At 37.9% G+C, this 15005-nt stretch overlaps 3 protein-coding genes across 5 annotated transcripts; 2 read left to right on the forward strand and 1 right to left on the reverse strand.

The window, feature by feature from the left end:
• Positions 1–790: 790 nt before the first annotated feature.
• On the forward strand, positions 791–2840 carry cldn23.1 (claudin 23.1). The gene has a single exon (XM_067398312.1). It carries the CDS (start codon positions 812–814, stop codon positions 1619–1621), a length of 810 nt encoding a protein of 269 aa, XP_067254413.1. The 5' UTR covers positions 791–811; the 3' UTR covers positions 1622–2840.
• A 5526-nt stretch (positions 2841–8366) lies between these two features.
• On the forward strand, positions 8367–11859 carry LOC137028907 (uncharacterized). Of its 3 annotated transcripts, none has more exons than XM_067398305.1 (7): positions 8367–8608; positions 8707–9177; positions 9462–9615; positions 9747–10131; positions 10245–10391; positions 10845–10995; positions 11730–11859. In XM_067398305.1, exons 1-6 carry the CDS (start codon positions 8410–8412, stop codon positions 10980–10982), a joined length of 1494 nt encoding a protein of 497 aa, XP_067254406.1. In that variant the 5' UTR covers positions 8367–8409; the 3' UTR covers positions 10983–10995; positions 11730–11859. The 3 variants fall into 3 exon arrangements, with proteins under 3 accessions (XP_067254406.1, XP_067254407.1, XP_067254405.1); XM_067398306.1 differs by lacking the exon at positions 11730–11859 and having other exon boundaries at positions 9747–9922; positions 10031–10131; positions 10845–11101; XM_067398304.1 differs by lacking the exon at positions 11730–11859 and having other exon boundaries at positions 10845–11101.
• On the reverse strand, positions 11026–13747 carry LOC137028403 (uncharacterized). Its single transcript, XM_067397160.1, has 4 exons — positions 13266–13747; positions 12982–13083; positions 12516–12802; positions 11026–11936 (listed from the first exon to the last, which is right to left on the reverse strand). Exons 1-4 carry the CDS (start codon positions 13745–13747, stop codon positions 11026–11028), a joined length of 1782 nt encoding a protein of 593 aa, XP_067253261.1.
• Between the last annotated feature and the right edge of the window lie 1258 nt (positions 13748–15005).

Consider the following 15005-nt stretch of genomic DNA (forward strand, 5'->3'; position numbering starts at 1 on the left):
GTTGAAATTATGGCATATTTACTGACTTACAACTTTTTAATGTCATAATTATTATATCAACTTTTTAAGTCAATTCCAACTTAGTATGTCTAAACTTTCCATCTCATAAATATGTTTTTGTAAATCACAACAAAAACATGCTATTTCACTGCATTACCTGCATGCATAAGATAGTTATGTGGCAGAAATGGGATATGTTCATTATTATAAGTATATTAAAAGTCATTAACCTCTGCATGACAAAAATGAAAAAAACAAAACAAAAAACAAACAAACTGTAAAGCAGTTGTTAAACAAACGCCATCATGAAACAGAAAAAAAAAATGGACAAAAATGTATTTAATGCATAAAGATTAAATATTTAGTTAATAAAAATTAATGAACTGTATAAATTTACAGCATGTAAAACAGCAAAAATTAGAAGGTATGAATATAGATAAAAGGTGAAGCATTAAGTGATAACATCTATTTAAAGACAATTTTGAACTAGGTGACAAACAAAGACAACCTTTTGACCCGAAACCTCACTGGTACTCGGGTATAATCACTGTAAACAGCTTTTCTCTGTGACAACTTGCCCCTGTTTACCCCATTTATCCCTTAGCTCTTGCATACTGGTATTCAAGGTATTAGCTGCAACATGGCATGCAGTAAAAACCAGTTTTGTCTGAGTTTGAACCAGGCATTCAACACCACACCCATCAGATGCTAATCAGACGGATCCACCTCCTCCAGGTTTCAGTATGTTTCATCTTAAGCGCCAGACATATTTGACTCACTTTAGACGGGGACAGCAGCTCGACCTTCAACCATGCGCACTCCAGGGATCTTGATATTCGGCATGGTCCTGGCACCCTGTGGATGGATCCTAGACCTGACCAGCACGGTTGCGCCCAACTGGCGCACAGTCAACAACCTGGCAGGCGAAGCTGTGGATCTGGTGGTGGAACAAGGAATCTGGGACATCTGCAGGACCTCCACAACATCTAGATCGCAACTGTGCAACCAACGTACCAATGACCAAACGTACTTTAACAACCAGATTATTCCGATCGCTCAAGGAATGATGGTTGCGTCTTTGATCTTGACCATACTAGGCCTGGTGGTGGCAACACCTGGAGTCAGATGCTGGAAGGAAAGACCAAGGTGGATCCTGGCTTCTCTGGGTGGCCTCCTCATCTTCTGCTCCGGAGTCCTGACCATTATTCCCATTGCATGGTACACTCATCTGCTCAACAGCCTCAACTCCACCTCGGTCAAACGAGACCCAGCGAGAGCGGATGACATTCGTGTTGGATATTGCATCGTTTTGGGCTACATTGGAGGCATCATGGAGGTCCTCGGTGGTATTGTGATGTTCATCGGGATCTGCTCCTGCTGCGGTGGACGGAACCGTGGAGAAAAGCCTCAAGCCAAAACAGAAAGGCAGACGGCCAGGCCAACGGAGAGACCGACGCCTCTGCCGAGGGTCAACATGCCGAGAAGCAACAGCAGCAGAAGCAGCGTACCTTACTCACAAAAGTCACTGGATGACGACCTGGACTTCCCAAGAGCCAAAACCCGGGACATGGGATCCGTCAACACTTCCTACACTGGAAGACCTTACGATGCTGATCTGTAAAATGATTAGCTTAGTTACTACATACTGTGAAGTGTGAATATTATTTTACTACTTTGTGAACATTGACAACTGTTAAATTCATGCAAGCTGTCTTCAACTGGAGCGTACACGTGTTACGCCAGTCTTTTTCTTACTTTTTCAAGCGTTGTTTACAACAATCACTGATTGTGCTTGCCATTTGCACTCTGAGGTTAAGTAAAATGAGGGCTTTAATTTAGTTGTAAACAGCCAAAATGTAACTTCCTGTTGAAGGTTTGTAATGCAGGTTAAAATCGCATCTTAATGGAAAATATATTAATACTGAAGGATTTGAGAAAAATTAATTGTGCAATATTTTCTTTTGCTGTGTCAATACAACCTAAGCTTAGTCAAAAGGGTTAATCGGGGCTGTCTGTGATGCAGTATAACTAGTAATACTGGTTGTTTCAGTTTTAACTCCTCTGCATGCTTTGCAGCATGTGGGTCTTGTCTGAACTGTCACGAGATCCACGAGTCTTGTGAACAATGCAGCGATAGTCATGAAGTATAAGTATAATGTATATCCATAAAATCTTTTTTTTTTTTTTTTAAACTGTAGCTATACATATAGTTAATTAATTTCCAGTATAAATACTTTCTGCTAATTCTTAATAAGTGATCAGTTGTTTAATGAAGGTCAGTGAGCAGATAACTTACCTTCTCTTTGGAAGCATAAAAGAAAACTTACCTGTTACACAAATGACTGTAGAACAAAACATGAAATATATTAAAACAATAAATTAATAAGGTTTATTAATTATAAACTGTAAAACCAGATGCGTTTAAGAGTGGCAAGGTTAAATAGTAATAAAACCATACAGAATAAGGAAGTAAAGTGTAAATAAGATCTTTCTGACTTTATTTTGCTGTAACTCATCAGATCATGTTATATTTCCCATTGCCCAGGGTTCAAGGTATATGTGTGGTTTCTAAATAGCAATACATCATCTTTTAAATCTCTTTGTAACAGTTTTTGCTATTAAAGTATTATTTATTAAAAACAAACCAACAGTGTTGTCCATCCATGTGTATCGATAACTACTATTATACAAATAACCAGTCCCTAATCAAAACAATTAAAGAAATTACTATCACTACAGCAAAACCTTTTAACAGTGGTTTAAAATGAATAACCACAATATAGTATATAATATATTTTGGACTTTTGTAAAAACCCAAAACTTATACAAAAATGCACTTTATAGAAATGTATGGGGCAACCATTGTAATTTATAATCATACTAAATATAGAATTGAGCATAAACGTAATGTTTATTATTGCATATGTATTGATAACAGATGGAAACAAACTAAATATAGCAAACTAAATGTGAAATTTAATTCATATTATTAAAGGATAATAATATTATCAAATGGAAAGACCTTTTATTTCATGTGGAAACAATGCAAAAAATATGACTGAGAAATAGAAGCAGTAATTATATAAACAACAAAAAAATCTTTATTATAAAATAAAGTAAAAGAAGGGTTCAATAAAACACTAAAAGTAAAACAAAATAAAACTAAGACCCATAAAAATGTCGTTACTGTTTTACAAAAATGTCTGAAAGAGATACTCATCTGTGGCTCACCAGTCCATGAAACTAATCAGCTTTCAGTCAATGAAACTCACCAGTCAGGCCTGAGCTAAATATAACAGCAGAAAAACAGCACTGAAATACCTGGCATGTTTCAGAAACTAGTCAAAGCATGTTTAATATGATATACATGCATCTCCCCCTGCAGGAACGCCAACTCAAACCATTTCGAAATCATCTAAAAGTGCTGCAAACTTGTACATGTATTTCACATCCAGTACTTTTCAGTTAAATGTTGAACGCTGCATGCAGAGCTACTTTAATACCTACAAATGTACATCAATAACATATGAATATATTCGTGCAACTTTAAGTGTGATTTAAGTGTCATGTTGAAAAGTTGATTTATTGGACGTATAAGTGCTTTATGCGTTGATTGTACTGTTTGAAGAGGGAAACAAAAAGAGAGAAACAGAGTGAGTTTACTATTTATGACTATAGATTTCATCTTAGTCATTGTCTGTGTTGTAGAATGACAAACCTGTTTTATGACATGCTGCACGTGTTAAAGATGCTCTCCATTTCTTTTGAAGGATTCGTCAGCTGCCTTTTTCTGTTGACAAAGTGATAAAATCAGGTAACAGACTTCATAAATAATTTAAAAGCTTGGTCTCTTTTTAATGAAGGCACTCATTAGATTAAAAAAGAAATAGAAAATAATGTGGACTTTAAAACTGCTATAAAATCAAAGCCACATGTCTAACCAAGTTGTGTCTCAAGTTGATATCACAAAAACACAGAAAGCTGCCTCTTCAGGCCAATTTACACTGCATAGACAAATGCCTGCGAACAAGTTGGTCGTTGGATTTAGAATTATGTTCATACTGCCCCAACGGACAGACAAATGCTGATAGAACATATTCAGATGCAGGGACGTGCACAGGGGGGTTGCTCAGGTTGCCCGGGCAACTGCCCATATGCCCTTCTCCTCTCACGCTTTTTGTTTTTAATAAGAAAAATAAAATAAAAGTAGCTATATTGAGTTATATGTCGTTATCTTGGAATACAATTTCTTATACAGGGAAATAAGATTTTGATCAGTATATTTAGTATATTTTAAAAACCTTTACAGCATTTCATGCCACTGTACTGTAAATGTGCTGTAACCATCAAGCAAAAAGTAATAACTTATTTTCCTTACATTTTGAATACATGTGAGTGTACACACATTAATTATCATTTTCAAGAAGTTTTTAAATATATTTTCTGATGTAAAATAATGATTTATACATGTATTCATGAAGTTGAGGAGTTGCACCATGTAACATTTTACAAAACTAACCAACCTTTACCGTCACTCTTAAAATGAAGCTTCTTTATTGTTGTATAGTTCTTTTAAGAACTCTTCACTGAAAGTTCCTTTGAGGAACCAAAAATGGTTATTCTATGGCATTGCTGCTATAAAAAAAATCCTTTTGAAATCTTTAAGATTGTGGTTATAAGTTGAAATTATCATGTCATGTAGGACGGCTGGCCTCCTCTTTGATTTTTTCCTGCATTATTTAGTTGTACCACATGACTCTGATTCAGCAGACAAACATTGTCCAAATATTAATAAGCAGTGAAGCAGTTTTTAATAAAAGATGGTCAAACTACTTAAAGGATTAGTTCACTTTCAAATGAAAATTACCCCAGGCTTTACTCACCCTCAAGCCATCCTAGGTGTATAGGACTTTCTTCTTTCTGATGAACACAATTGGAGAAATATTAATAAATATCCTGATGTGTCCAGGCTTTATAAAGGCAGTGAAGCGGACCAACGAGCGTGAAGCTGAAGAAACTGCATCCATCCACATCCATCCATCATAAACATACTCCACATGGCTGTGGGGGATTAATAAAGGCCTTCTGAAGCGAAGCGATGCGTTTGTGTAGTTTATACTCGTTGGTCCCCTTCACTGCCATTAAAAAGCTTGGATGCATCAGGATATTTATTAATAATACTCCAATTGTGTTCATCAGCAATGAGACAGTCATATACACCTTGGATGGCTTGACTGTGAGGGTGAACGTGATTTTACCAAGTACAACATGATCAACATCTTTGTTGATCCTGGAACAACATTTCAATCAACCAATCAGATTTGAGGGACAAGTTTACCATTTATGTCAAGTTTAGGCTTACAACCTGGGTTAGGTGCTTCCACAACAGTGTTATTCAACTATAATTTCTCTCTGATTTTAGGGATAAGTTATGGGTAGGGTTAGGTTTGGGGGTTGGGAATAGGTTAGGACTAAATTTTTGGATAGAAATGTTGTTGCAGGATCAACGAAATATGTTGATCCAGGAACATGTCTTACTTGGCAAAATCACGGTGACCCTGTGAGGGGGAGTAAAGCTTGGAGTAATTTTCATTTTAAAGTGAACTAATCCTTTAGAATTCATGCCATTGTATGCATTAACAGCATTCTTGAATACATTAATTTAAAAAAAAAAAATGAACGAATAAACAAAAAAAGGAAGGAATCCAGGTAAACTCTCACCTCTTCTTTGCCTTTTGCCTTTGTCGGAAAAATGCCATCCCAAAGAACAGGATGATAAAGGCGATGATGAACACCAAGACACCGATGGTGAGTGGTACAGACACAGCCTCATTGATGGTTTCATTACAGGTGTCTCCCGTGTATCCCAGATTACATTCACAGCTGGGCTCCCCGTTCACCAGCACACATCTACCATACTGGCATATGACATGGTCACATCCAATCAGTTGACGAGACATGCCACCTTCTTCATCCAGAGGGCTGGTGGCAGGGGCAGACATGCCGAAGCTCTAAAGTAAAACACACACAAACTGCATAAACCATTGCTGCAAAAATCAAGAACACAGAATTACACCTCAGTGCCAACAAGGTTGTGGAGAGTGGGGTAAGAACTGCCACCTCCTATAAATTTGGGCTCTAAGCCAGTGTTTCTCATATCCAGCACCCCCCCTCCCCCCGATGAGTTGAATCATATGTTTTCATTAAAACAGGTATGTAAAGTAGGTGTGTCCCCAGAGCTGGAGTTGAGAAACATTGCCCAAGGCAACTACGCCTAGTTGTTTTTCAGGATCTCTCTTTAAAATGTAATTATAACACAGCAGAAATATCAAAAGCTCATGAAAATAAGATTTCAGAAAAAAGTGGTGCAGTGGCACAACATACCCCACTTTAGGGTTTAATGGATAAATTGAATTAAAGGAAATTTATGGACACAATGGAAATATACTTAAGTATATTAAATATATGTATTAGATTTCTTATTGATCATAAATGGAGAAAAAACATGTGGTGAAATATTGCAATTTAAAATAACTTTTCTATTTTAATATGTTTTACAATGGAATTTAATCCTGTGATCAAAGCTGAATTTTCAGCATCATTACTCCAGTTTTCAGTGTCACATGATCCTCCAGAAATCATTCTAATACGCTGACTTGATGAAAAAAAAAAAAAAAAAAAAAACCTTATTATTGTTGAAAACAGTTGTGCTGTTTAAAATGTAGCATTTTTCTCATACGCATGTCTTTGTCACAGTTGCATGTGATGGACTTTAAGATGCATCAGTGCTGTTGACCCTTAAATATATATTTTAAGTTCATGGTTTTTAATAATTTTCCAGTGGACTGAGACACTAAGTTAGCGAATGATTTAGCAAATTCATGCTAAATAAATGTGAATTGAATTTCTAACACAATTTCAAATCCTAACAGACTTGGTTACATGGTGCAATTCCCTTTTTTTTTTTTTTTTTTATTTAACCAGGGCGATCTTATTCAATTCATATTTGAGCCTTTCTTTTCTGACAAAGGAATAACTAAGAACAACTGCGAGGTGAAAGGCGATGCATGTAATCTTAAAACATATTAATTCTTAATTACTATGAAATGCAAACTATTCTTTAGAAATACCCTACATAATGTAAAAAATACTCAGTGTGCAAACTTGATCACTTATCCAGAAGCAAATATATAGTTATTAGCAAATTAACATATGAAAACATCTGAAACACTAGCCTAAATAAAACAGTTAAGTGGCAATGGAAGCATTTAGAAAGCGTTCTAGCCCTAGACTCCCAAAAGCAAAATAACTACAGCAAGAGAGTACACATACTCACCATTTTCCAAGTCAAAGGTGGACAACACAATTAAAACTAAGACAGGAATGCAAAACGCTAGGAGTTTGGCTGTATACAAACGTGAAAGCGAAACCGGTGATAGAAATGCCTTTAGAGGAGCTGAATGGCTTTACACAATAAGAATAAAGCAATGTTCCCGAGCAGAAAAGAGATCCACCCATTCACAACATCAGGTTAGTCAGTGAAACAAGATTCCTTTCTGGTCGCCTACCATTTGTGCAAGGGAGGAGGAGTGAACTTCAGGACAAATAAGGGCCAGATGAAGATATCAGTGCAACAACAGTTTAACAACATTTAAATCAGTGTTGTCTCGTGTACCATGCGGGCGCCGACAGCCTGTAAACAATCATAATGTTCTCAGCGTGCGTCCCTTTCTCCACCCTCACCACGCTCCAACGGCCACTAATAAGGTCACGTGAGGACGACTGGCAGATATGCAAGCAATAATTGACGACGGGCCGACCGAAACATTCTTAGAAAATAATGCACACCCGAGGTGGTAACACCTCGAGGTCCGTTGTTTTCGGGTGTGTATTATTTTCTAAGAATGTAACGGTCGGCCCGTCGTCAATTATTGCTTGCATATCTGCCAGTCCATTACTGCCACGTCTCTGCTTACCACTGTTACCACACATCAAGACACTGTTCCGATGTTGTAATTCAAGATATTTGTCAGGTTTTTGTCCTTAAAACACTTGTGTGTGGGACTAATTTCTTGCGCATTTCATCCCAAGCCTCCAATGCTAATTCCAAAATGTCATTTAAGAAAGGAGGATTGAGCCTTGATAGTAGAATAGTCGATAAAGTTATTAACACAGTTGAGAGAGAGAGAGAGAGAGAAAGAGAGAGAGAGAGAATATGTGAATTAGCCTACGGCAGCAGTGTCTCAAACTAATTTATCTTCCTCAAGAAACGCAGTTATAGGCGGATCTTTTGTGACGTCATTGTTTATGTTTGTCGCGTTGCATCATGGGAGTCGTGTGGCAAGAAACACCGCTAGATACCTGTAATTTGATTGTTTTGCACGTTTGGAGGAGGATTTAGAGAAGAGGATGGTTCACTCTTGCTGTGTGGTCGATTGTACGGCTCGTTGGGGGCCTGATAAAAAGTTTTTTCGAATTCCCTCCGAAAAGGATAGCGAAAAACGAAAGAAATGGTTGCGTGCAATTAGGCGATTGAACCTGGACGCTCCAAAGAAAGCCTGGATTCCTGCAGCTTCTGATCGAGTTTGTGAGGCACATTTTGTTCATGGTAAGTCTTAGTGACTATGTATTTATAGAAGATTAAATAAAAAATAAATAAAACTGAGTCAAATCAACCACGTCATATGTTTTCGCGTTCTGATTCAGGTGTCCCAAACCGCGATCCACAGCACCCAGACTATGTTCCTCACATCAAAATGGGCTATTATGGATCGCAAAACTTAAAAGCAAAAGAAAAGGCTATTCAGCGATACGAACGGAGGATCAAGAGGCAACGCCTTCCATCCGCAATGCCTTCCACTTCTACTTCCGCTACGGTTCCGGATCTGGGTGGTCATGATGATGTTAGCATGGACTGTGAAGTGACCGTCAGTGTTGACCCCGATCCCACTTCTGCTGACAACGAAATGACCACAGAAACAAGCGCCAGTTGCTCTGACCAGGCAGTGAAAATACAGCAGCTCGAGGCAGAGACCAAGAGACTGGCAGAAGAACTTCTGGCACAGCAACGAGCAGCTGTGTACTACAATGAGAAGAGCACGAAACTCCAAGAAGCTCTAAATAAAGAAGAATTCACTGTAAACAACCTGAGCGAAAAACAACTCAAGTATTACACAGGTATGTGCTTTTTAGTTCAATATGACTGAACACTGCAATATATGATGTAAAAATAAGTACAATTTTATTTTTAAGTTTATTTGACCTTGATTTGAGCAGATAAAATAAATGCAAATGAATGAAATTGAGATTTATAATGCAATGATATATATTATTAAAATTGTACATGTTTTCATCACTTTTTGCAGCGCATTCACTTGGACTGGTTAATAAATATGTCTATCAGCATCCAATCTACACCCGATGTAGGTGACAATCCTAATTACTACCACTTTTTGTTGAAGGCCTCAGAAGTCGGAAACTATTTGATTGGATAGTTAAAGTGGTGTCTGCTCGTCAACTGCCCTACTTCTGTGAGAAATTAAGCATCACAGACAAGGTCCTTCTTCTTTTAATGAAGCTGAGGCTGGGACTGCAGAACAAGGACCTAGCATACAGGTGAGATTCATTGCCTGTAACTGTGGTGTTTGATTGTCATCACAAAAATAAACCATTTAGAAGTTTTTGTAACATTGGAAAAATAATTAATCATGATTTCTATTCATTAATGTTTTCTTATCTTTCTTCAGGTTCAAGATAAGTGCTGACCAAGTAACAAAGATAGTGAACATCGGAAGCTCTGTAATGGCTGATGCCCTGAAGTTCCTGATAGTGTGGCCAGAAAAAGGGGCGATAATAAGAAACCTGCCTAAAGCTTTTAAGAAAACTAGAAGATACAAAAAGACTTGTGTCATAATTGACTGCAGTGAGATCTTCATACAGCGGCCATCTAATTTACTAGCTCGAAATGTTACATACTCCACATACAAACATCACAACACGTTGAAGCTGTTGGTGGGAATTACTCCAACAGGAGCAGTTTGCTTTCTGTCGAAGTGCTGGGGTGGCCGGGTATCAGACAAGGAGCTGACAATCAACAGTGGATTCCTGGAACAGCTGGAGCATGGGGACCAGGTAAATTGCTTCTTTTTATAACATGTAAATCTATCCCCCTCCAAACCCTCCCTCTCAAATAAATAAAATAGTTGTAACATATATATATATTTTTTTTTATGATTGTGTTGAAGGTTATGGCAGATCGAGGATTCCTCATTCGAGAAGAACTTCTCTGCAGAGGAGCAAGCCTCGTCATCCCTGCATTCACAAAGGGCAAAAATCAGCTTAGCCACAAGGAAGTCATCGACTCAAGGAAAACTGCCAATGTCAGAATTCACGTAAGTTGAAACTGTTACTCTACATTCAATTTATAGTCAAGTTTCCTGTTTTATGAATACTTATTTCCAAAACATTTGACTTGAGGGGGATAAAGAAAGAATAACTAAAATGTATTTAAGATGTCTTCTATTAACTTTTGTAATATTCAGTCTAGATTCATAAACCTATGATCTGAAGAATACAAACTATGCTTCAAACTTACACAAACATACGCTTGCAATTATAACCAGCAATTATTTTAATAACATTTTAAGGCAGAAATCCATTAATAATTTAAGAACATTCAGTCTTGCCTCGAAAAATAGACATTCTTAAATAAAATAAAAAAAGTGTATTGCTTTTGCCAAAGTGCTCTGTTGAAAATAGCCAACACAAATAAAATGCAAAGTACTTCAAATGTACACATCAGCTGATTAAAATATATATTCTACTATATTCCTTTCTTTTAACAGGTAGAACGGGCCATTGGTCGGATGAAAAAATTCCGGATTCTGAACACAACATGGGAACTCGGACTGGTCAAGAGTGCAGACAACATAGTAACAATAATCGCTGCACTTGTTAATCTGCTACCTCCACTAGTGAAATAAAGGTTTTCCTCCAGTATCCTTGCATATCACTGTTTTGTTTACATTACTTCGCAGACTCTTGTGATACAATGAACATGGGTAGAAAGTAGGAATAGAAGAAGCTATGTAATCTGCAAGCAGCTGACATCCAAAACTGGGGGTTAAATGGAATTCTCTGAATAGAAATGCCAGCTTTTGTGTAAATGACAAAATCGCACCACTGAGCACCAGTAATGGCCATTTGTCCTTGTACTTGGTGGTAGTACTCATGGTCGTGTTTGAGTTCTAGGGCCCCATCATGCAATTTGCTCATGAAGTTGTCAGATTTTGCTGCCTCACTTGGGGGTTTGTCTCGCACACTGTATGGACATTTCACCTCAATGATTCCCCACTTGCTGACCTCTGTGCTGTCATAACAAACTCTGTCAGGAGTGGCGGCTAGAATGGGTTCTTCTGGGCTGATGTACAAGCCACATTCATGTACTATGACATGTCTTCTCTGTGCTAGTCCTTTGTAAACTTGAATGGCGACGCTTTCATTTTCTTTTCCCCAAGAGAGCATTTTTTTTTGGAAATCAGTGGGGGGCTTTGGATGAAGCATGTCACGTGCAACAAGTTCTGGTTTGGCTTTTTTACTGCTCATTTTCTTGCAAATTTTTCCAAAATTTGAAGCAGTGAGTCTTGAGTACTTCAGAAGAAACCATTTGGGACAATCAGCCTGTTGTTTTGTTTCATTCTGAAATTTATTTGCCTGATCATATGTCACAGAGAGTGAATCTATGTAAACTTTATGCTGAGCTGAGATCTCTTGTGGAGTCTCTCCCCACCTTTGGAGCCTAGTGCCACTAAATGGGAAAGGTGGTGGACCAGGAGACTCCTTGGCAAGTAGATGGTCGAGCAGTGGTTCCTGATGTGGTGTTACGGACACCTGGTAGGGTTCACCAGCATTCTCCACGTGTGCTGGAACGTCCATATCTGTAAAACAGAATAATGAATATTTATGAAAAGAGGAAAGGCAGGACGTGCTAGGCGCAACATATACCAAAAATAAAATCTTAAGTCACATCTGGATTTAACAGATACCAATGCGCTTCGACATTAATCTTCATGAGGGCAGTATGACACAGGTGTGATCAGTCACAATCAGCTATGCATGCAATATAGTTTACAATGCAATGCATGCAATGCAGCTGGAACATGGAAGACTGTCTCCCATATGTATTATGCTATTCTGTAGTAGTGCAACCCTATTTTGTATATAGCCAATATCTGATGCCATGTTCTTGCTGCATTCTTATCCTCCTGAATATATCGTATGTATATATAAATATTAGTGCTGTTTTGCATTGTTAATTCTACTGCATGCATAGCTATCATATGACTGATAACACAATGACCTGTATTTAAATGCCATGCTTTACACATGCATGTCATACTGCCCTGATGAAGATGCAAGTCAAAATGCATAGGCCTCTATTAAATCCAGATATGCCTCAGATTCTCATTTTTCTCATTATTGAAACTAATTGGTAAATGTCAAGCGCCAATTTTTACCTTCATCTTCAGTGTCATTTGTCTCGCTGTTTGCTGTATCAGTCTCTTCTGGGTCCAATCTTGGCAAGGACTTAAATACGCAAGCAGTGGGACAAATTTCTTTCAACTCGCTGATAAAACCCCTATATGTCTCCATGTATCCCTCATCCCCTCTGGTACAAGCCAGCGGAATTCTACCCTTCTTCTCACATGCTGGCCGTGGAGCAGTCTCTTTTTTCTTACTGGGATGGAAGTTGATTTCATCTGCAGGTGCTGTCAGGGAGTTGTTTCCAAAAACTTGATTCCATCTGAAACATTGAAAAGCAGAATAGGCTGTTTATTTCTGGATTCATATAATATTAGACGCAATTTTTACAAAATAATAATTTTTTTTTTTTTTACCTAATTCATATTGACAAGAGTGTCCATATCTAGTTAATCTTATCAGAATGACAAAATATTACATTCTGTAGCTGTGCTTTGATACCTGCAAGCCTCACTAGTACATGCAGCATTTGTAAGTCCTATCCTGACAGCTGCTTCTACTTTAAACATTAAAGCTGCTACATGACTGCATGTTTCTCCAAGACTGGATTTGAAAGAAGGAGAAATGTGTAAGCTGTGATATACAATTTTTCACCATTAGTACAGACGCCATTGAAAGTCTCACACTGAATTGGATCAAAACTAAACAACACAATTGAATTGGTACAACAGTCACTACATTTTCAATAAATAAGTAAATAAGAACACTGATCAATGAAGACTTACCCGGCTTTGCAGTCGCAGTGAGCAGTGATTATTTCGCCGTTCTCTTTGGCGATCACCCACGGGAGATGCGAATCACGCTGTGACTCTGCTTGGCCAGGTCTAACCTCTGCTTTTAGCACGATCACTGCTTTCTGTTTGGCAGAAAAGATCGGCCCAACTTTGCGAGAAACAAAATAATCATAGGCCTCCAGACTTTTGAAAGCCTTTAATCTTTCATGAGTGAAGGGTCCAGGGGTTTCTATTAAATAAGAATAAATGTCTCCCCAGCAGATTGGTGGCCAAGACACGGGCGAGTCGGACCAACGTTTTTTGTCATCCCAGATCTCATATGGGCTTTGAATAACTTCAATTTTGTCACCAATACAAATTTTGAGCTTCTCTCCAAACCTCCTCCGGTCTTCAGATGTTAAAGTGCTTATATATTGTGGATTTCGCCCGCTAACTCTCTTGAAAGTGCCCGTCGCGCCTTTACAGCCCGCCATACTGTTTGTTTTGTTGCCACACAACCACTCGCGCATGCGTACAAAGATGTCAACAAAGATCCTCCTATTAGGCCCCACCCCTCGCTGAGAAATGTCATGTAGCTTTTAAGTTCCTAAACTATTTTACTGATTAATTCGTCGGAGCAGCGCTAAAAAAAAATTCTTCTGTAGAAGTGTACTTTTGAAAGAGAGACGTAGTTTGCGGCAAAAACCATGACAATTTCTCGTTTTCATCCTATTGTTTACAATATTTGCTTGGTTAGTGGCATTGTGTTTTTTTTTTTTTTTTGGCGAAGTGATATGGAACTGCAATCCGGTCCAGACCTGCTAGAACTACTTTAGCCATGCGTTTCCCTAAAAATAATAGAGTCAGGGATGACGCATTTTTGTAGGCAAAACCCGGAAGCGAGTTAGCATTTTAGGACTTCCGGTTCCAATGCAGTAAAGCCTATGGTTTTTTTTAATGTGTTTTTGCTAAATCGCCTGAAATAAGGTCTGTGGTTAACAAAGCCTCTAAATACTTTCACGTTTTGATCTATGACATAAAACACACCAGTTATAATTAACCCACTGATTTTTTAAAACTTTTACCGTGTCTTAAAATCGGCAGTTGCTAACAAATTGCTAAAAGGGACTACTTCCTTGTTATTTAAATACAGTTTGAGGAAGCTTTGTGGTGACGACGTTGATCCAAATTTTCTCCAGTGTTGTGACGTATTTCCAAGTGAAATGGAATATTAGCCTTGTCCACATACCCACACTTGCAGTCTTTGCACTTGACCACTTGTCTACTTACTTGACGTATTTCCTGTATTTGGCCCAGACTTTTGATTACCCGACACACAGTCTTGTAAAAAAGCAAGCGTTTACAGCTTTTTTTCTTTTTTAATTATTATTTTCAATACTCTGCATTTTTAAATTCACTTCTAAATGTCTGTTCAGTGGTCTCTATATAACTAACAGAAGACACAATTTTAAAATTGTGGTGCTTTTTTGAGTGATAAAAGCAGTTGCAAATGTTGTACAAAATACAGCCTACTTACTGCACCAATAAATTGAATAACACTTTATATTTTACTACCAAATTATATTATATAATTAATTAACTTACAGTTGTATGTTTTCCTTGACATCTCGCGATTTCGGGGCATGTGAGTTCCTGAACATAATCCCAGCTAACAGTTACGTTGTGACGACGTAACTGGACCGGACCATATTCGTTGTAGCGACGTACCAAATAACGTTCTAGGGACGTAAC

This window comes from Chanodichthys erythropterus, chromosome 10, assembly GCF_024489055.1.
Source record: "Chanodichthys erythropterus isolate Z2021 chromosome 10, ASM2448905v1, whole genome shotgun sequence".
In the NCBI taxonomy this organism is placed as follows: domain Eukaryota; kingdom Metazoa; phylum Chordata; class Actinopteri; order Cypriniformes; family Xenocyprididae; genus Chanodichthys; species Chanodichthys erythropterus.